This window comes from Ornithodoros turicata, chromosome 4 (assembly GCF_037126465.1).
Source record: "Ornithodoros turicata isolate Travis chromosome 4, ASM3712646v1, whole genome shotgun sequence".
Taxonomy (NCBI): Eukaryota; Metazoa; Arthropoda; class Arachnida; order Ixodida; family Argasidae; genus Ornithodoros; species Ornithodoros turicata.
This window is the reverse complement of record NC_088204.1, coordinates 31,307,194-31,330,808: the sequence shown is the minus strand read 5'-3', so window position 1 is coordinate 31,330,808 and position 23,615 is coordinate 31,307,194. Positions and strand designations below refer to the sequence as shown.

Genomic DNA, 23,615 nt, shown 5'->3' with positions numbered 1-23,615 from the left:
AGTCGGATGCGGTGGGCGTGACTACAAATTTATACAGTGCCTCAATAAACTGGAAGACGCGCTGTTGCTGCCCAGCAATACCGCACGGCAGTATGAGATTACGAGCTTTTTTCGCGACAATAAATGTTTGCAAGACTGCTTTTCTCATTGTCTTATTGAAATTATTTGTTCTAACGCGCTGCCACGCAATTTCCACGTACTTTTGGTCAAATTACACCGTATTTATGGTGCTCTCGCTTTTATCGAAATACCGCTTATATCGATTGTCCCGACGACCTCGTTATAACGAGGGTCTACTGAACATCAAAAGTAGGACCTGTTTTGAACAGAAGTAATATAAATAGTCTCCGGTTTCCAGTGATCACTCTCCCTGCGAAGTGTTCGGGCTGGTTTTTGTGAAACACTGTGTATACTGGTCTCCCTTTAACTCAAACACAGAGACCTAATAAATTAAATGCTTACAAGAAATGCCTGCCACAAAATGACCTGCAAAGTAGGCTTCCCGCAATACCTGCACGCTAGTGGTTAAACCACCTTTAGACACGAAAGCATTTTAGACAGTGCCCCAACCCCTTAATTGGATATGACATTTCAAAATAGCTCATACCTTGTGTGGAAGACAAGACAGCTGAGAGGGATGACGATGCGTTTATTACGTTGTAAGAGACTAGAATGAACGCGATGTGTGTCACGTGAGCGTAACAGACAATGACTCATCTTTGGTGATATCTTAAACAGCTTGCCACTCTCGACGTTGCTTGGTCGGATGGCTGTTGATCTTCCGTGGACTCTAGTTTGTACAGGTGTTGAACCGCCCTTCTAAGTGTCGCTTGGTTAGCTGTTCTCAGCAGGCCGGCCCAAACCCTTCTATCCGAACTTGGGATGACTTTTTCTATGATTTCCATTTTCCACTGTAACCTGGTACGGTTAGGGTCTTCTATAAGAACAACGTCCCCTACCTTCACGTCTGTTGCTCTTAGACCTTTTAAGTGGTGTGCCGACCGCAACTCTCCAAGCTATTCCTTGTTCCATCTGTCCCATACCAAATCAATATATTCTTGCCGTCTCTTCCACGTTCTTCGCACGAAGTTCAAAGACTGGGTCACATCCGATAACATTTCTGTCGAAGGAACAGAGTGCGCTGATGGGCGTGCCGTCAGAGGCCTTCCAGTTAACATGGCCGCCGGAGTTAGAGGTATGAGCTCTGTATGTTCGTTATACACAAATGTTATAGGCCTGGAGTTTATTACGGCTTTCACTTCGGTAAGAAGAGTCTGCATCTCTACGAAATATATTCCGCTTTTTGAGAGGACCTTCCTAATAGCTGACTTCACCGACCGTACTAATCGCTCAGAAAAGCCGCCCCACTATGAGACTCGTTCAGCGATAAATTTTCATTGCATCGCTCTTGCAGAAGAATAGTCTTGAATCAGTGGATCCCTTAATATCCTCCAAATGGCTCGAAGTTATTTTGCCACGCTCTTGAACGTCTTTGCATTATCGCTATATACTGTTTGGCAGGTTCCCCGTCGCGCTGTAAACTTACGGAATGCCTGCAAAAACTTCGTGGCGGGCATATCTTCACGGAGCTGGAGGTGTACTGCTCTAGTGACTGCACAGATGAAGAGAACAATATACCCCTTTTGGTAAGTATTCCTTCTTCTTTTCAGCGTCAAAGGTCCTGCGAAATCAACGCCTATGACTTGGAAGGGATGACACATAGCTATACGATCTCTTGGAAGTTCACTGTCTACTTGAACCATGCTTCTGGAATCGTTCTTCTTGCATGTCACGCAATTTTTGATCACTTGCTTGACCTGCTTTCGAGCGCTAATTATCCAGAACCTTCCTCTGACCTGGAGGAGCGTGGCGCCTACCTCAGAGTGAAGCACTAGACCATGCGACTGACTTGACCCACTTGGCGTAGTGCGAGTATGTTGGAATAGGGATTGGGTGGCGAACCGCAAATGATTGCTGACTTTCGTTCATCCGTCCACCCACTCTTATATACTTTCCTCGGCCAGGAAAGGCCTGAGGTCTCGTAGCGAAGATGCCTGAGGTATCGGCTTACTTTCCTGTACACATCTGACTACGTCTCCGAATATCGAATGTTGAGTCTGCTTTATCCAATCCTGCGTCACTTCATTCGACAAAAGTGGTCCTACAAGCTTCGCCGTCTTCTTTGCGTTTGTTGTGAAGCGCATCACCCACGCTGTTGCCCGTCTAGAAAATTGATGTTGCTGAATTTTTCCACATCCAATATCGGTTATGAGTTCGGTACCACTGTTTGCAGCGTTGTGATCTCTGCTTCCGGGGGTTCCATTACAACGGGAGTTACAGGACAGTCTGCCATTGGCCACGTGTTCGACGGCGCTTGTAGCCATGGCGGTCCCTTCCACCACAACTGAGATGACATGAGGTGTCTCGGGGGCGATACCTCTGGTCAATAAGTCAGCAGGGTGGACGTCCGTTGGTACATATTGCCAGTTGTCTTTTCCAACGTTGTCGTGTATTTCCATAACTCGATTACGTCCGAAAGGTATCCAGCGTGCTGGATCTCCCTTTATCCAGTTTAGCGGAATCATCGAGTTGGTCCAGAAATAGTTCGCGGTCCTTACCTTAAAGTTATCTTGGAGATATTTGGACAGACGCGAAGATATTAATGCACCGAGGAGCTCTAGTCTCGCCTGCGTTATCTCTTTCAAGGGGGCGATCCTAGACTTTGCCGTTAGTAGTTGTGACTGATAGGTGTCTGGGCTGCGTTTGTAACGTAAATAGACTGCCGTCCCATAAGCAGCCGAGCTAGCGTCAGGAAAGAAATGTAGCTCTGATTCCGCTTGATCAGAGAAATCTGTCTCATAGTGGCGTGGAATACGTACACCTTTTAGAAGTGGGAAGTCGTTGTACCAATCTCGCCACTTATCCTGAAGATCAAGCGGTAGTGGACTATCCCAGTCCAGATTTCGTTTCCATATCGATTGTAGCAGTAGATTTCCGGTTATTGTATAAGGTAGCACGAATCCCAGCGGGTCATAAATCTCTGCCACCAAACGCTTGACTTGCCTCTTGCCTCTTGTTGTCACAGGTCGACGCAGGTCACAGGTGTTGACGCAGGTCACCTTCTACGTCATCTTTTAAGTGTAGATAGATTGTCTGTCTCTTGGTTCCATGGTATTTCAAGTACTTCCATGGTTGTGGCTATCGCAATAGAGCCTTTTTCGTTTCGGAACGTTGCACGCATTGTCACACTAATAGATCCCCACTTCTGCAGCTTCATGGACGCCTTCAGAAATATTTGTTGAGTCTCGGTGCACACTCTTTCTGCTTCTTCATAGTCCGCTGCTCCGAAAATATCTTCAATGTATATTGATTTCTTAAGTAGACTTACGATCTCCGGATGTTCGTTGGCGACTTGTGCAAGGTGATGACGCAAGGTTGCCGCAAGGAGAAAGGTACTAGGGGCTGTGCCGAACGTTACCCTCGTCCTTCTCCAAGTCTCTATTTTCGGGAGTGGCTGACCTTCCTGTGGCTCCTTCTCGTACCATAAGTAACGTAGCGCGTCCCTATCCTCTTCCCGGATTGCTATCTGCAGAAAGGCTTTCCGCAATCAACGCGACTGAATACAGCCTAAAGTTAAGCAGAACTGTCATTATATGCGGGTTTAAGTTTGTGCTAGGGTCCAAGTTATCGTTCAGCGATGCTGGTCGATATTCATGAGACGAAGCGTCAAAAACTATTCTTATCTTCGTGGTCACTCTGTCTTCTCTTATTACTGCCTGATGTGACATATAGTATATGTGTCCTTGACCTCTCATCTAATCCATGTCATCTGTGACATTCTCTGAAACGCCTGAGATGAGATATTCTCGTATAGCACCGTCGTATTTCTTCATTAGCTCAGGAGATTTGATTGATCTTCTAGTGACTTGTTGAAGTCGCCGTTCTGCTGTTTTCCTGTTGTCGTTCATTGATACCATCGCCTTCCACGGGAGCGCGGCAGCATATCTGTCGTTCTTGAATTCGATAGACTTCTCGAACTCCTCAAGAACTGGATGTCGTTCGTCATCGATCTGGCTATCAACTTCGGTAAGGATTGCGTTAATACTCTGAAGACGTTCCATCCTTTCTTCTAAGTACATTATATCTTGTCCTTCACTACTCGTTCGCCGCTCAAGATCATTCAACAATGCGGTTACCTGTGTTCGCAGTACTTTGCGCTTCTTTAACAGTTGGGGCTTTTCCATGTCGGTCACTTTTGCTCCAAGTGTTTCTCGCTGCTGTCTTCCTTGTCAATGTTCGATCCGTTCGATGCGATCCTGATCACGGCACCATTGTGAAAGACAAGACAGCTGAGAGGGATGACGATGTGTTTACTACGTTGAAAGGGACTAGAATGAACGCGATGTGTATCACGTGAGCGTAACAGACAGTGACTCAACATCTTCTTTGGTGATATCTACAACACCTTGTTGTCAACCACAGAGTGCATTTCATATTGGATTGCTCCCGGTTGTAGTTGCCTGGGTGGAGATGGGCACGCCTCCCCTGCTTGAACTAAAGAAGAAATTAACGAAACAAACATTGTGGGCTGTATGAATTTTATACAGAAAACCCCGGCCATAGCGCAGAATTAACGAAGGAAATACATACCCGTACAGAGTGGACGGGCCAGAGTCTCAGATATTGATGCTGAACTGCCTACGAAAGTAGAGGGTAAGGGAATTAGTAACAAAAATTCCAGCTACTGAGTGTGAGCCCACCTGTCAACATAGGAGGTTCACCAGTGGCATCGACTGGGCAAGGAGCTCCCTGATGAACTGCAAAACGAGAACAAAAAGCTATTCGAACTTGCCAGTAAAAATGAGCTATGTAGGTACGCAACAACAGTAAAATACTAGGGAAGATGAATTCGTGAGGCATGCTGTACAGGGCATTAATGCATTAGGAACACAATGCATGTCCTACCTGGGACGCTCCCGCACACCATTTTCCACAAAGATGACATGTCCCAGTTATGGGATGCTTGCATGAAAAAGCTGTACACTTTTGTTCAATTACTAAATCCAACTGGAATTACTACATATGATGGAAAATGGTGTTGGGAACACAATTCTCTCATTCATACATTTCTGATAAAATTGGTTCGACACATTAGACAGGACACCACGTGCTATGTGAAAGCTCACCAGTTATAATGGGCAGGGCGTCGCTGTCATCCTGAAGGTCAAGAGGCTCTTTGTCTGTGAAACAGAACGAGAGCCGATTAATAAAAAATATCCTAAAAAGCCGACACCTTGTTGTCACATTGTCACATTTAGTTTGCCATAACGGACTGCAGGAAGACAGCAGGCTGCAAGGTGCGCACTCACCAGACACGGATGCACGTTGTACCACATTCTCTGAAACAGATATCGTGAAATCATTACACTGGAAGAATTGTGGGGAGAGCAGCGGTGGCAGTCCACCACTGACACCACTCTGTGCCTCGGCACAATGCACAAGTAGCGAATTTCTATTCGCTACTTGACATGGACACTTGCCATGGAGAGAGATGTCGTGTGGGTGAATTTTCGGTGACACCTCTGAAACAGACATATTCAAATCTCTGCAACAAAATTTACAGAAGGGAGCAAGGCCAGCATGATTCCATTCCTCAGTACAATATGTGGGTTAACAAACATGGCGATAACAGGGAAAAAGCGGAACAAAAGAATTTGCCAGTTCAAGGCTCATGTGGAGGTGCAAATATCCGTCGAGCGGACAATATGCAACACATATTCAAATCACAATAAACATTGCACCAAAACAGCAGGGTCCCAGTGCTGTCCAGGATGTGTATTCCCGCAACAGGTTCCCTACAGTAGGAAAGCTACAAAATAAATGCTTACCGAGTGACCGTGCAGGCTCAGTACCTCCGTCTGCAGCAACTTGCCACCTCCGAAACAGGAACATTTATATTAGTACAACTGAAACATCTTCAGGCAGAAATAAACACCATCACAACTTAAACTGATTGTAGTGCATGGTTAATTAGATAATTAGAATAATTAGAGAGATTTTTGGTAAAGCGAACAAAACTGCAGGGTAAAAGTCCGGTGAAAAAAATTGTAGCAAAATCCCTGTGCAAATACAGTGTAAAAGCAACATTGTAGCGCCATACACAAATAAATGATGCGGGCGGACATAATGTCGACAACCTCCAGCCCACGAAGGTAGCATTATGCTGTCAGAGTTGTCCCACATATGTAATCACTTACCAATTTTGTCTAGCAGGGCAAGGGTCAGACGACTGGTTTTCTCCTGTTCCTCGCGAAGTCGCTTTCTCAGCCGTGCTATTGTTTCATCTTTCTCGACCAGTAAGTGTTGTGGTACAACACTCTCATCTGAACACGTTCAGTCCTCTTCAGAACGGGAACAGTTGCGTTTTCCCTGTCCCTGAATATGCGGTTCAATTCAGACGGACACGAAGCAACAATATCTTTCTTTGCTTCCTCAACTTCCTCTTTTATCTATGACATATTTTACAAGGTATATATAAACTGGTAGCGAAACTCCCAAAGGGCCCTGCGTCTTCAGATGGCTCCATGATTGAGACTGTCAGCGCCATCCATCCGTTGCGCGGACTACTACTTATGTAAATAAATGACGCCACATATGACGTCAGCAGCATGAATAATAAGTAGAGCATAATTAGCCATGGCACTTTTGCATTTGCGTATTTCGTTTGCATTGTGTACCCTTCCCCTTTTCCTAACCGAACCATACTAGTCACCCAGGACAACAATACCAGACGCGAACAGAGAAGAATAAATCACATCAGGTTTAATCACACATATCAGTTCGAAATACATAGAGTTCTCACAGGTTTTGACGAATGGTACATGATAGCCACAAATAAACAGGAAGTTTCACTTAATGTCCATTTCTAACATAGACCTACACGTACACGTAGTGATTGGCTGTTTGTATTTCTTCAACGAGTGGTCATAATGGGTCCGTTGCAAAAGACATGGCATCGTTGGTGCACAGCTGATTCGCTAACACTCACGCTATCATGGCCGGTCTTGCCATGACGAAACCTTTTTTTTCTCGGGGCCAGCAACACGGGATGCATAGCACTCATCTGCTCACACGTGTTAATCTTGGCCTACAGCTTCGAAATGTAAACGTCGCTTCCTGTTTAATCCAAAGAGTGTACGAACTCTGCATTACAATGCACGGGTACACGGCACGGATAAAAGAATGCACGGACAAACGAGGCTACACATGCGCAGTGGAGCAGGATACGGAAATGGTGGTAGATGATTTCGTATATATGTACTAGTGGTGAAACAGATAGCTTTTCCTATACTTGAATTATGAATAAACTATTAGTTTAAACAAGACCCATGCCCGCGTGGTAAATATTTTTTTGTTTACGGCCTACCACCTACGACCTATGTTGTTTGCTACCAACATCCAGGATCGCTAGAGTCACGGAGATGACAGTGTTGCCGGGTCAGATTTGTTTTGTTTTTTTCTCGCCTTCGCTACCTGACTAAATTTACCTTCCATTTTATCTCTAGCTCCTGTGTCTGCATTTTGAAGACTGCCCTGCATCAAAAGGGACTAGGAGCGAATACTCTACTTTACTCTACAGGTACGGTTTCAAAATCGCGGAAGTTGTGTGATGTACTACATTAATATCATTATTGCATTTTTTTGTTTTTTCCTAGTTATGTGCCTTTCTTTGACACATACTGTGACCAGCTGCAGTACACGAATTCAGCATTATGCTATGCTTTCCATTAGCGGAAAACCTACCTAAGTATACCTAAGTATTCCGTTGTGTATGGTTGCGTATCTGATTCAATCGCATTCAATTAGACGTTGATACGCATCTTTGTTCCATCTGTTGGGTTCTGCGATGAAGCAGCTACAAGTATTGTGCTGTGTCACTCGTTATGATCTTAGGAAATGGTGAATACTATGAATGATGAATGCGCAAGTAGAATGCCGAAACGCCGGAAGACTTACCTAAATGCAAATTCCCCTTTTGTTGTCCCTGCGTTAACGTTACGCTACAGGCGTGTCCACGAGGAAGGAAACACCGACGAAGGGCGGTCACCGGGAGACGACGAGTCGGTTGGTGATGCGGCAAACAGTGTATTCGGGACGGTGGGTCATTGTTGGGGTTGTAGGCAGGCCTGTCATCATGGGCAGGTGAAAGAAGTAGACGAAGAAGTGTGGAACGGACTGCATGAACCGAACTGCGCAGTTGGACTGACGGTGCTTAATTTTGGGGGATTCCCTGACAAGTAGAATAAATCTGCATTCTAATACTGGCGACGAAGGAGCAGCATGAACCACGGAAGTCTTGGGAATTCACTGCCGGCTCAGACTGGAAATCATGGCGCAAACGTCTCGAACTTCTATTCGAAGCAAATGACGTACGGGATGCAGCAAAGAAGCGTGTGTTGCTTTTCACTTTCATAGGTGAACAAACCTACACCAAGGTTCGGGATCTCCTACATTCGTTATCGCCATCACAGGTATCCTATCATGAAATTATGGACAAAAGAAATCTAAATTTCGAGACGGAACCGTCCGCACTGCTAGGCCGATGGTGTTTCCACAAGAGGGACTAAAGACCCCAGGAAAGCATTTTAGAATACGAAGACGCCTTGGGAGCACTCGCTCTCGCTTGAGAGCACTCGCCAAGGACTGCAACTTTGGCACCTTTTACGCTGGAACATCGCAGGCGGTTGGTACGTCACCGGCTGCAACGGCATCCACGTCAGGCGTAACTGAGCCAGAGGCATCGACAATAACGACTCGATCCTTCTACTGTCCGAATTCCTTCAACCACGACTCTTCCACTGGAGATAATGTTACGGGATCGATTCATCTGTGGGGTACGTGACGTCCACGTACAGCAGCGATTACTCTCAGGGCGGAGTATCACCTTTCAAAAAGCTTTTGACGTCGCAAAAGCTATGGAGTCAGCAGTCCAGCGAGAGTCAAGCACGCGTAGTTCTGAAGGCAACGAGATTCTCCACACGACAACAAACCAACAGAATTCAAAGACAGGGGCTTCCCGTTGTTACCCCTGTAACGGAGACCACAATGCTCAGAACTGACGATTTCGCAAGTCAATCTGCAGCTTGTGTAAGAAAACTGGACATATTGAAAAGGCTTGCATCAGTAAGAAGCGGCAGCAGTCTGGTAAGACTACTGATCACGACCACGTTAACGCTCGCCAGTCTCAACAACACCGGCAAACTCCACTGAGGCTACAGAGACAGAGGCGTCGGCAGACCTCTTTCCAGACACCACACAAAACCCTCGAGATATCCCTGCGGTCCCGGAATGTCCAGGAAAGGGAAATGTCCGTTTGAAACTTTTTCTGCATGTCCTGGTGATATTTCAGCGGGATGACATTTGGAATATTCCCATTAAGGCTTGTATGGAATTAAAGCGGGCAAAATAGGCTTGTACGTACATGCCTTTGCTTTCCCATCATGCGTCGACGGAATTTTTAGTGGGTAAGCACGCAAGCTTCTGTCGAAACTTTTGCTGCGAACACTTGGTCAGTCGACTTACATTATGTGCCATCATATAATCTTTTTTGGAGGTGCACAGAGCCTTGAAGTACGCTTAGAAGAGTCAATTTATTATCATGTAAAGTTTAACCCGCGCACTAATACGCCAATGCACTGCCAGCTCTTAATACTACGAATGACGCGGATGCTGCGCCGCAACCAAAGGCCACCGAGCCAAGAGCCCACACAACCGCTGCGTAACCCAGCCATTCGCCACTCGACGCGCTGCCGGCGCTGCACTCGCGGCTAGACGAACACGTGGACGAAACGGGACAACAGGCAAGAATTGGCAAGCATAGCGAAAGATAAGGAGGTTAGCGGTTACGTGGGGAAAATTCCAGAACCAGCAAAGGTTTTTTTTTAATATTTGTAATGCAGAGTTGTGGCATGCAATAAAGAAAGTAGAAAGCAGTGGCCATGCAGAACATAACAGATGATAATGGAGGTAGAAGGGAAAAGCATACTTTATTTGTGAAGTGTTTCTAGGGTGCCTTGTGATTTGTTGATATACCGGACGGGTGAAGAGCGTTGAACTGTATATGAGATAAGACTCTCTATCACGTCTGTCATGTGTGGATCTAAACCCGGTTTCTAGAATATATAGTTTAGTGTTGTCAAAATTGTGACCAGGAACGTAAAGTGTAAAGATTTCTACCCATCTATGTATGCGACACGGTTGTCTGAAATCTGCGTGCGCGTGTCAAGCTGGTGTAGCGAACCGAGGTCGTCAGTTAGTACTGCCTTCGCCTCACTTCCGTGACTAGTAGGGCACCCTAGCGGTGACTACGCTGTGACAACGCACCAGACGGGAGAGATGGTCTGATAATGTCGCGTCGTCTGCAAGCTTTTCCTCGTGCGCTCTGTTCAGGAGGCTGAGTAGATAAGGAATAATGACTTGTCCGTTTGTTCTTTCCATTCGTTATGTAATATCCGACTTGCTCCATTGCGGTGGCTGTTCTCACAACAAGTGAAAGTGAAAAGTAATATTGTTATGAGGCGTTTTATGATCGCGGGGCTTGCTTTCTGATGTCGCCCTGGCTTAGGCAGGTGGAAGTGTTTGGGCTGAACGCGTTAATCTGCCGAGATTTTAATACCATCAAATTGCCTCACAATCTCTTCTCATGCTCGCAGTAATCTTCTATTTCTGCCATCGCAAAAGGCTCCTCATGTTGTTCTTGGCGTCATCGTGCCGCAAAGACCAGGAGGAAGCGGCAGCATTGGTGCGGCGCGTCACCCCTTCCGTCGCTTCACCTGGTGCGGACCGCGTCCCCTGCACCCCCCCCCCCCCCAGTGATGCCACTGTGCGGAAGCATGTGTAAAAAACACGCCTTTGCTTTGAAAATATGAAAGACGAATTCCCTGTTTGCTGCTCTGAGATTTGCAGGAAGGTATTGTAGCGCACTTTCGTGAGTGTACCTCTTGCTTTTCTTCCATAGCCTCGCAATCTTTGCGAGCTTTGCCTTTTAAGCTTCTCCTTTGAGCTTGTACAACCATTCCCGCTGCTTCGAGAGACACTGTGTGCAGGAGGTACGATGCAACATAGCGGCTTTGTGTTGCCGTAAAAAAAGCTGATTATTTCACTTAAGCTTCTGGGTATTTTATTTTACACGATGCCAAAGCATACACACAAGACGTTCGTTCGTCGCCTTGACAGGGAATTTGTTCGAAGCATTCAGAAAATATCAAGCGCGACACACATTGCAGTACCAAGAAATGAGGCCCAACCGTCAACCCATGACACGTGGGTTGAGTGGACTCGAATAGACCGCAGAGCCAAGTGCACAGCAGGGATACCACTCTGGATATGTATGGTATTGTAAACCCTGCACCAAACTAACTTTACACGCAAAAAAAAAACGAGGAAAAGAAAATGACTAGATGCATTTATTCTGCTCTCCGTTCCAGCTCATGACAGCCGTGTTGTATATGGTACCCATTTCTCGGGATGCCAGTCTCCAACGCGTGAGACCGGTTACGGAAGACCCCGTTTTCCCAGCCAGTAGCATCGCGCCTACGGTCAGCATAGGTATGGCCGTGCAAATCGTATTCTTATTATTCATTTAACATACGGGCACTCTGAAACATTTCAGAAGAAATGCGCAAGTCGCAGCACAGGTTGCAGCCCAGGGCACCGGACCAGCAAAGCTACAGCACGTCCACAGTTCGTGGTACTTACATTGCAGACAGGTGCGACAGCAAGCATAGTTAAATTCAAGTTGGCTCCAGCCAGCGGAGCTTCAGCGGAACGAGAAGAGAGCCACCTTGGTGGCACATTGCAAAAATACAGGAAGATTGTGTTTGGGCATCCCCATTCCAGCTGAAGGGATACCCAGTATCAGCTGAGAACTGCGCAGCGGCAACGAATGAGTGGTATCTCCTTCAGTTGGTGTCATCAATACAGCGCTTGTTCTCTTTATTTGGTTTTGACAATTATGCAGAACCTATGCTGGCAGATACTGCAGAGAGACGTAGGCGGTATCAAGCTGAAGGTTGCTACCCTCTTACAGCACCTTCGCAGTTTTGAATGGCTAACTGCCCCCCCCCCCCTTCAACTGGAATGGGAATGTCCAAACACCTGCTTCCTATGATGGAAATTAAAGTTCTGAGGCTGGAACACACAATAAGGTACAAGCACACAAAGCGTCAAGTGCCTAAGAACGATGAAAGAAGGAAGTCACTGAAAACGTTAGCCAGCTGTAGGACTCAACCCACATCTTCAAAACAAGAAGATGTGGAACTCCTACAGCTGGCTAACTTCCTTCTTTCCTTCCTTCTTTCATCTGCTACCTATGTTTTGGTGAAGCGCCACCAGGGTAGCTCTACCCCTGCTGTGCCTGCCTGAGCTACATTAAAGTCAATCATGCACAGCTCAGCAAGAGTTATGTGTTAACCATACTATTGAAGGTTTTAAAAATGAGGTTATCCGGCTACTGCATGCGATAAAAGTTTCCCAAGAGGACCAGGCATCTCAATTGAACACCGTATCTGCCCTGGAGCGTCAAACTGGGCAGGCAGTCCTTGACGAGTACAATGCCCTGCAACCATATGAAGAATTAGATCAGTTTCTGGAATTCGATCGTTCTCTTAAGGGTGAGAAGGAAATGAAAAAGTTGGTAAGCTGATAATGAGTGTGCTGACTTCGATGGTGGCATTCTGGAATCACGTCTGTTAGAAACTGAGATCGGTGACTGTTACATTGGAATGTGTTTGGGACACTGTTATTCAGTACAACAACGAGTTACATTTTACATTTAAAGGGAACGAAAAGTGAAAAATAACCCCCATATTTTTGCCCACTGTCGTGCACAACATCGTTGTTTGATAAGATACAGAAAGCATTCCTTCTCAATTCGGCATATTCTTTTACGTATAAATATTTTGAAGATTGCCGGAACATGGACGGTGCTGCCAGCGAACGGCGAAAAAGAGCAACTTGGGTTTCAGGTCCAGGGCTCCCAGGGATTTGTCAACCCTTACCACGTGGGAGTTAATTTTGTAGAGAACAAAGCTGACGCACTTTATTTTACAGCTAAACGCCATTTTAAAAATGACGCTCACTTCCATAGCTTCTACGTTAATAAAGCATTCAGCTACTTCGCCGCTACGAGCTACGATCCGCCGCGCCATCTGCAAAGCCGTCTGTGTTATCGCGTTTATTGTTTACTTCCTGGGTGGTCGTGTTGGTCGCGCGAAGAGAAGTGAATGACATGTTCGTGGTTGTTGTGGCAATTATTCGAGAGACCTACATATGCCTGGTGTAGTCTTGGTGTTCGGGGATGCAAAACTCATGTTCGTTTACCATCGGCGGCGGGCGTTTTCTAGCACAAGATTGAACAGGAGAGTGCGCGAAAACGAATGTGGTTCGAAACACTCGGTTATTAGAGGTAGCAGTCGTGTCGTTTGTGCTGAGCTCATTTTGCTGCCAATGACTACGAAGATGCCGTAGAAGGCGAATTGCGAAGACGTCCGAAGCACACTGATGCTCAGTACCCAGTGATTTTGCTTCACCGAGGTGACGAGTTCAACACAACGTCTTAGGTATGTACAGGCGTCACACATGTTTAAATTATAATATAGCGATGACGTATTCCATTTAACTTATGTTGTCCTACTTATCCCGTACTCAACATTGTCAACATCAACACATTTAATTTTAGGGGCCTTCCAGTGTTGAAGTGGCGCAAGACTGCTTGGTGTGTGTGTGATCCAGGCACTCAAGTTGACATGACAGAAATAGCTGAAAGCAGGTATGCAAAGTCCACAGATGGAAGCACTAGATTTGTTACGTATTGCAGATTTTGTGACATTTTTTTGAGTCTTTGGACAAGTGCAGAACATTAGTATGACGTCAACAAGAGGAGAAGAAACCGATAAGAAACTACTAGCTTGTTTGAAGGGTACAAGAATACTTCCTGTTGAGATGTAGTTATGACTTTATGACTAGGGAACGCTAATTAATTTTCTAGAGATGCATCTTCTACACTTGAATGCCCAGTGAAACAGCAAACGTTCATTGTCTTTGAAACCTCACTAATGGAATTGTTCAATGTGTGTCAGAGCTGCAGGGAGCCATGCAAGGTTACCACATCATATTGTTCCTAAATTTGCAGTGTTCCCCTATCTCGGACGCAACTGTCATTTCTCTTTATTGCTCTTCCGATCCTTCCTTCTCAGAGATTAGTGTGGTTCACAATACACTGCATGGGCGCTGCCTTTCTCTATACTCATGCTTTCGGTTTCTTGTTCTGTTGAATAAATCTTCACTTGAGTTTGCAGCCCTCACGCGGTCTACTGTGTTTGTCCCTCATCTATATTGATGTGCTGTAACGGTATAGCGCATCAACATGCCAACAACCTACCAAACAACATTGCCTAGTCCTACTCTTTTGGATGGAAACTACACGATGTGGTAACATTCACATATATATAATGTTTTAGTCGACGGAGATTTGCTGTTTTTGTACAACCTTCATTCTACATTTATTTTGTCTCACTTAGCATGCCTGAAGAAATGTTCCGATCTTTATCAAGATGACAGGTCATTGTTTGATCTGCAGCATTATTGTTCCTGTAATCTTTTCACCAACAGAGAATACAAAAGTGAACAAATGGTAAAATATAACTAGCTTGTTAAATTCGAAAGGGAAAGACGAAACTGTTTATACCTCTCTTGTTTATTTTGTTGCAGGTTTTACAACTCTATCAAGTACGTCAAAACATCAGAGGGCAGGAAGTCCTACTCTGTTTCCTAAATCCCTGGACAATAAAAAAGAAAGATATAGTTTTAGTTGTGACAAAATGTTGCTTCTGCTCTTATATTATATTTCAATTAAATGTTACGATGTATTTGTAGTGTACACTGAAGCCAGTTTCAATTTGCAGGGCTGTCAAAAGTACTTTACAAAAGTACATCTCAATTACAGTAACAGAGAACTTACAGCCATCAAGTTCCAACTCCCGCTAAGTTAGTGAAGAAGAAGAAGAAACGATCTTGCGGGTGTCGTCTCTTCGTCGTCACGGCAACCGCCACCGTAAGCGCCCGTAACCCGTAGACGCAAGCGTAAACGTGACACTGTGAACCAGCCTTGAGCCCTTAACAGCTGTCGGAGTAACAAAACCATTCACTCCGAAAATAGTCATACACTTGAATACGGAGCTTGTTGTCATAGTTGAACGAGAACCCGCATGATGTACGGTAATCGTACGGCTCCAACTGAGGGGTACACGCTCGGAATGGTTTGGATAGGCCGCTCGGCGCACCACTCATTGTAATCCATCATTCTATAACGGTACCAGCCCATCCCCAGTGTTGAGGGTACTCCAGGACCGTATCCAGTTTGAACGCCTGTTCCAGCCGTGACCGCTGAAACGCTGGGTTAGTGCAAAAGACGCATTACCTAAAATGTGCTGTGACAATTCGCGCAGTGTGAAATACTGTTGTTTGTTTGCTCGTTGGGAGCCTGCAATATACGTTTTACAGCGGGGGTGGTGACATAGTACAGTACCCGACTCCTTGCTGTGCCGTCTAAGCGTGCCTCAATGAAGCTATCAGTTTCCGATGCCCAATGTACAGCTCCTTCAGGGATGAGCGGTATTTAGGGAGCTGCTCTTACATGACGTCTTTCTGTTAAGAGCTTTGTGTAGGAGCTGACATTTCAGACTTCTTGCTACATTTGCTACCTTGGCTTTTCAATGCAAAGAGACTATTCTATCTGAATTTGACGTTTTATTTGTCTTAGCGACATCGTTCTCCAGTTCACAAGGTGGCAATCCATCGAAGCCGACAAGACTGACACAGCACGGGGAGTCAATCCGGTAAAGCCACAGCTGTGCCTATGGAGATAACAATAATCTGCACAATTGCCACGAAGACAGCTACAGTCTGGTGCGACATGGCAACGGTTCCCGTCTCGTTCGACAACCAGGATGAGATAAAAGACACGGATATGTTCATATACAACCTCTCATACAAAGATGTAACACTCGTGAGTACTAGCCCATAGGTAAAGATAACGTAACACGTCAATAACATGAATCAGATCGGTTATGAGATACCCGCACCGGCTGCACAACGATCAAAAGTAGAACCGAACGCTCATTTCGACGTTTCAGAGACCATTTCGTGCATGAAAATCTTGACAGACCACGGCCGATTATCCACTTAAAAATGGGGCGTAGTAATTCGGAAGTGGGCCGGAATGCTTTGGAGCAATGGAAACGACTGGAGCGGGTGCTGGACTGCTGGCTAGGGTTGTGTTCCTTAACATGCATAGTTTCGAGTTTTTTCGACATCACGCGACAGAGTTGAACCAGGTTACTCTAGAGTAGCAAACCAATCTTACTTGCATGAAAAAAAAAAAAAAAAATAGAATGACTTTCAAAGTGGATTCTCGAATTTTGCGATCTCAGTTTTGGTTCTCGAACCCCCCCCCCCCCCCTATTTAAAGAGTTGATGAACAAGTTTTAGGTTAATTATTGGTATATTTGTTGCACGCTCTCTTTGAGAGAATGTCCGCCTCGCCGTGCAGCTGAATTGTATCGTCATCTATGCTGCTCTGAGCTTCTTTCTCTTTTTAAAAAATATATTTAAAAAAATGTATTTCTGTCACAGTCCCGCATTTTTTGTGTGTTAATAATTGGGAGTAGATTGACATGTTACGTTGTAACATCCTAGGGATATGTGCCTATGTGCTGTAAATTTATAATGCTACCTGACTCCTTCCCCCAGGCAATGCCATTTTTAGGAGGAATGGGGTGCAAAGGAAGTGAATTACCAAATGATATTTAACCGAAAGACAGGCGCCAGCGGCCTTTTGATCTTGTTATTTTGTTTTGGGACGAAGATTTTGTCTATGTTTTGACACAGCACTATTTGGATGACAAAGTAAACATATCCGAACACTAGTACAAGCTGTCTAAGGGCATCTGCACAACTGTAGTTGTGAACAATAGTCACATCTTGTGCCAGTTGGGATGCTTTAGGAACGGACTTTTGATGCATGTTGTCCAATGTGACGGTCCAATTAACCAGTGCGGTATCTATTCCAGTATTGCCTTCGATAGTAGGGAGTTTCACCGACTCGTTTGTGTCCGAACCAAACGACCAATTCTGACGATCCGAAAGGCTTAGGGGACGCGAACTACAGAGAGTTACTAAACCGGAAGAATCGTTCATCCCCCCAATGCATTCCAGCTCGATTTGAGCAGCAATTGGATCGTGGTGTATCATTTACATGTTTTCTTGTAGCAAATATCACATATCGCGGTGTACTTTTCGGCTTTCCCTTTGTGAAATGCTGTACGTACCTGCGATGAATTACGCTGGTCACTGTGTTGTCACCCTGCTGTCAAGCGGACGCCGGCACAGTTGGGAGACTCGATCCTACGTTGATGAATCAGGATTTACAGGAGGCAATTTCGCTCTGAAAAGAGTTAATCACCCATGTGCGAGCCTCTCTCGATAGTTAGAACAAACAGAGAACGATATAGAGATGATCACTTTGCATTGCTTTAACGCGCCTTGCATATACACACTCAGAAGAAAAAAAAACCTCTTTCCTCCTGCATTTACCATGTAACTCATCACTGCAAATATGTACTCCCTCTTGCCGGCCAAATTTTAATGAATAAGTGATGTGTGACATCACCCTTCTTCTCGTACGGTGACTCTCGAAATACTAACTTGTGTACTACAATGCAGCCATCCATAAATTATATAATTTTTTTTATATGTTCCATGGTTTTGCGTTAAGACTATCAGTTGGTGAACTTCTCATCTTTACATGAGAACACATCATGAAATGTGACCTTCTGACACACTAATTACGTTGAATGCTTATCCTGGAGTTTACCGCGTTCGCGGGCTCTTCCCAATGAAGCCGGGACGTTTTTTTTTTTTTTTTTTTCTAGTGAGTAGTTCCGTGGGACTACTGAAATTTCTTGGTCACACCCCCTACCTCTTTAACGCACAATTTTCCCATGCCCATCGAGCATGTACTACATCATTAAACACCTTTCGGACCTTGTTTGCTCGAAGCCTTCGTCGCTGCCTTGCAGTTCCAAGAATGGCTGAAACACGGCAAGTGCTGGCTGAAGCTGGTGGGCTCCCGGGTGAGGTCCTACGTGAACGTGAAACGGCTCGGCACTTCCTACGTTTGCGTGCTCACATTCCCCGTCACCCGCTCCTCAGGAAAATTCGATACCGCCCCGAAAGCTTCTTCTATCGGGTAGCGCAGAGGACACGCCAAAGTCTCATAGGCTTGGTACCTAAGAACGTAACACCGCCAGAAGCCCCCTGGTCTCTGCCGGTACCAGCGACCTTGGTGAGCCTTCCGGTCCTTCTGAAAAGAAGAGATCAGGTTTTTCCTCAAGTCCTTCGAACCCATCTTTACGCTCTGGTAGACGAGAAGTTTACTACGTCTACAGCAGCGTACATAGATGGCGCATCCTAAACGGCAGCTCTGCCTCGGCTGTGACGACACCATTTCTTCTCGCAGTGTACGAACAAACATTCTCACACGGAGCACATGTTCCCGCGTCGCAACTGGACGCCGACGCACGTGAAATGCTCTACTGAATACGTCGTTACATCCAACAACTTACCGCAGATTATATATATCGCGATAAACATCATACAGTCTCACTGCAACTCCGCAACTCCAAACAGCCGCCATCTTGCTTCGCGGCGTGAATCGGTCGTGCTCGCTTGATACGAGGAAGCGACTCAGAGCGAGTGGGTCGTTCGTACGAAATCACGGTTCCTACGACTCGTACAGCGCATGCGCAGCGCTCGAGTCGGTCGGAAGAAATGGACGCGGTAAGACTCCCTAGTTTTTTCCTACCGACAAACGTTTGTGAGAACCATATATCACACTAACAGACAAACCACAAGGTACATATAAATGGTAGCGAAGCTTGCATTGGCCACCACGTCTTCAAGGGCGGCCATGATCAAGACCGTCAGCGCCACCCATCCGTTGCGGGGCATACTACAAATTTCGTCATAATGACGTCACATGGACGTCACGTGGTACGTCACAGTTACGTATAGCACGGGGCGTGCCAGGCGCTCGCGCTGCGCGTTCCTTCCACCGCGATGCCGAGCAGCAGAATGTCACAATCGGTGTTGATAGCAAATCCAAGAGCAAAAGCTCATGAACAATTTGTGAACAGAGATGAATTAACACTAGCGATATGCGTGCAACAAAGGACACAGGAGACCAGGTGGGGGCTTGCTTTCTTTTATCACAGGTAAATTCGCCATGGCATTGTAAACAGTATAAATACAGTATAAACAGTATTATGTAGTCCGTCCAACTCCAGTATAAACACCCACGACAGAATAATGTGCAATAACCAGTATGACAGCCTATGTAGTGAATAAGCACAAAAAGATAATGTACAAATTCCAGCAAACATAGATAGGGCCCAGGACTATTGCTGTCCCCATGCACATCTGGAGCTTTCCACATATCTCTCGTACCAAAAAGGCGGAAGTGAACATATTTGCACTTTTGGGTCACATTATATGATACTTGCATGCTGTGTGGTGCTATGTCTCCCAACAGTTTTTGGCATTCGTAATGAATGCTATGGAGGAATTAGAAGGCACAAGTCCATTAGCTCAGTTTAGAAGTCTGTGAGCAATGACAACCGTGTTCAGAGCATACACACTGTTCATGACTACTACTTTGATTACAACAGCATTTTTGTATTAAAGGCATGTCAAAGCATTGACAATGTTTTCTGCTTCTGCTATTTTGTGCACATTTTGCCACGTGGTGTAGGTTTTCAAGCTGCACAAAGTGCTTAGCTCTGAACATAACTGCACGTACATACTGGCAGTTGTGCACACAACTATTGAACTCAGCACAGGATCCAAAATATAAAATTACGTACTAGGGATCTATGTAGACAGGTATACACTAAATGCATATCAAAGAGAGGGCAAACTGCTGATGATCCAAAATAGAAAATCCATGCTAGGAACCTATATACAAGGGGAAGCAAACAACAACTTTATTATGGGATGATGGCTGGGGCTTCCACAGGGATACACCTAATACATATCAAAGAATAGCAAACTGCTGAAGATTCAAAATAGAAAATGTATGCTAGGTATCTATGAACACAGGTGTACATACACTAAACATATAAATAGGCACACACTACTGAACTCTGCATGGCTGTCAAAATACAAACAACACAGTAAGGAACTATGTGTAAAAGTGCACTATGACAATCGTACGCTACACAGGAATGAAAGAATCACAAGAGATCATGTGCAATCTAGGTTACAACTGAAAGCACTGGATAGACAACAGAACCATGCATATGCTTTTGCATGGAAAGAAAATAACTTCTGGTTACATCAAAACAACGTGCACAGATTATGAACTTAGTCTCACTGCCTGCTGCAGTGCCTTTTGACGTAACGTACTATTTCGTACTTCCTCATTCCTATGTCGTGCAAACCAGAACAGTCGCATTCTGAGAAAAAAGTGAAATAAATCATCATACACTGATGAAGAACATAAACTCAATGTCTTTGGCACAAGTGTGTCCAACACTACACACAGCTTGGACCTGACCCCTTGGGAGGTGAAGAATGTCTTGACGTTTGCTTTGAAGGCCTCCTCGCACGCACCCACAAACGTCGCAAAGGCAGGAAGAGGAACTGACAGCTTTCCAAAGTCAGTATTGTCCACATTCTTTACACTCAAATAAAGTAATAGCTGGGTACTGTCCTGAAATGTGGCATTGTCTTCCAGCAGTTTGCATTTCTGCTCAGAGGGGCAAGTGTGAGCAGCGAGAAATTTTGCACCAAGCCACCCTGCAAAGAATGTTGTGCTGTTGGACCCTAGCGGTGATGGCGACTCACTGGGTGCCACGATGACATCGTCAGTAATGTGCGTGGCAGCAGAACATCCAAGTCTGCTCATGTAGTTAGGACCAATAGGCATTGCCGCCAGGAGGGAGTCCACGTCTTCAGCACAGTTTGAGCCCTGCGTAGTCTTAAAAAGTTGTCCGAGTAGCAGATGCCTTACTGCTGCCTGGAACTGAATGCAGCTGGAGTCAGGGTTGCTTCCACACTTTGTCCTAATTATGCAGAAGGTGTTTTCAAGTGCATCCTGGTTCAGCCTTCGAGTGAGGAGGTACTGTATGCCAGAGTTTCGCAGGTCTTCGCTGAGCTGAAGCACGGAAGTCATGGTCAAGCAGAAGCCACGGATACACGAGGGTGGTCTCTTGCATCCAAGAACTGTAATCTTCTCAAACTCGGACAGGCACTCCAGCAAGAAGTCCTTGTGAGCAGACCCCTGTTGTATTGCCGAAGAATATTTTGTCTTGCCATGCAGGTGGCTACTCTTAAGAGTGTCGAAGAGACGGTCGACGCGCTCAACAAATCTGGCTGTGTGGATGGCATCAGGTGGTAGCTGGTGGAAAGTGGATAAGGTGAACATTGAGGCTGCAACATGGTTGCTGAAGATATGTGCAGCCAGTTTGACTTTCATTTTTGAGCTGAACGTTATATTGAAGTGCCCATCAGTTAGCCGGGGCATGGACCGTATTTCAAGCTGTTTGTCAATGGCAAAAGCATCCCGGATATGCTGCGCCCTTATGATGTGGTTGCCAACCTGGAAGTCATACTTTAACAGCATGTTGCGAAGGCATTTCAGCAGGTGGGGTGGATCAAATATGAAGAACAGCTTCTCATCACCAATAGTGAGATACGGCTTCGCAGTTGTAACCAGCTTCCCCAGTAGAGAGATATTCTGGCTTCCTTGGTCACATGTCACAACTTTTGGCCTCAATCCTGCACTCAGGAGGCGGTGGTAGCATTCAAGCAGTTTCTCTTCCAAGTCTGAAGCAGATGCTGCTCTGTGAGTGAAGAAGTAGCCTAAGACCTGCTTTCATGGGGTACAAATGCCTTTAGCCATGAAGAGAAGTGCTTCGTTTGCCAACTCGGAGTGAGCATAGTTGCCACAGCTCGGAAATCCTTCAAAACAGTCTTCTGTTGCATTGTAGTGCAGTTCCCTCTTGATGTGCATCTCGTCGAAGATTATCACACAGAGCTTGTCCATTTCAGAGAAGTTTGTTACCTTTCGCTTCACAACATCAAAGACTTCATCTGAAAATCCATGTCGTAGTGGGATACGTTTCATCCACAGCTGTAGTGACCTCACTGACGGCAAGTGGAACAGCTTTCGGCAGTACCTGTAGCCACGGGGGCTGTGAAAGTACAAGTTCAGCGTGAATGTCTTGTTTGGTGGTGACCAACGGCGCCCAAATTTGCACACACCTCCCATCTTTATCTGTGCCTCAATGAAGTCTGCGACAGTTCCAGAGACATGACACCTCACATGCTCCATCAGGTCACGGATGGTCCTCGTTCGCCTACGCCTTTCAAGGTCTCTCTGAAGCTTCTTGTTGTGGGCTTGCAACTGGTGCACTTTCTTGCGGAGGTTATCCAGCTTGCCTTTTGTTGGCTGTGCTGGAGCTGCCAGACTACTGGACGATGGGCAATCTTTGGGGGGACGCCAGCCACTTCCACCTGCAAATGGTGATCAAAAAGCATTCACAAGTCTGCGGACTTCATGGCGGTAGAGTATTCGTCACATACCTCCTAAGTGCTGAGGTGACGAGACTGCACGCAGTACACCAGACGACGTTCCTGGCAGAGGAGTGACAACTGCAGCTAGTGGGGAGACAACAGTGCTCTGTGTTGACAAGGCTGGTGCGTGTTGTGCATAACTATGGTCCTGATGAGACAGATCACGCTGTTGCTGACTTTCTTCAGTGCCACACTCTGATGAAGCAGATGATGTCGTACAGTTAGCCAACCCAACAACAACGTTACTCAAGTATACCTTCAGCATGGCAAGGATGACTCATCTGGTGAAGGTGTATTGCTCCTGTACTGTCGTCATCGCAGGCTACCACAGCTTGCACACGTTCCTCCATTGAAGGCCCACTGCTTTCAAGTCTGCTCTGATTGGCGTAGGCACTACTTCCTCCTGTAAACCAAAAGTAGCACTCGCAATAATTGCCTCTAGAATTACAACATTTTCATGTGATAACTTGAGCATACCGACTTGTATTATACTTACCAACGCCATGCAGTGTGCGCTTCAATGTAGGAACTGCATCCCACCGAAGCCTTCCTGTGCGCAAATAAGCAACTGGTGCGAAGTGCTGGGAGCACAGGACCTTAGAGCGAATGAAAATTAGACTCGTATCCGCCTCCAGGTTGCAAAACTCCAGCCACGCCTTGTACCTGCGAAGCAGTTTTATTGTTGAAGAATTATGCAAAGCTGTGCCACGAAAACATGCACTAGCTACAGCAGCCTGACCCTGTATGCCCTACATTCAGAGCTAAAAAAATAAAAAAATCAGCAAGCAAAGCAAGCCATCAACATGCTAGCATTGGGTACATGTAAGCACATGCAGCACAGCCCTTTGTGTCCCGTACATGCAAACCGTTGCAAAACTCCTCGTTGAAAGCAGCCCAGCAGCCACATGCTTAAATATTTACAT

At 45.8% G+C, this 23,615-nt stretch overlaps 1 protein-coding gene across 1 annotated transcript; it reads right to left on the bottom strand.

Moving 5' to 3' along the window:
• Window positions 1-4,353: 4,353 nt before the first annotated feature.
• LOC135392287 (uncharacterized) lies at window positions 4,354-22,019 on the bottom strand. The gene is made up of 8 exons (XM_064623004.1): window positions 20,601-22,019; window positions 6,258-6,332; window positions 5,889-5,935; window positions 5,370-5,399; window positions 5,187-5,240; window positions 4,761-4,817; window positions 4,651-4,698; window positions 4,354-4,554 (listed from the first exon to the last, which is right to left on the bottom strand). The coding sequence occupies exons 1-8, from the start codon at window positions 21,737-21,739 to the stop codon at window positions 4,457-4,459; spliced, it is 1,548 nt and encodes a 515-aa protein (XP_064479074.1). The 5' UTR covers window positions 21,740-22,019; the 3' UTR covers window positions 4,354-4,456.
• Window positions 22,020-23,615: the final 1,596 nt, after the last annotated feature.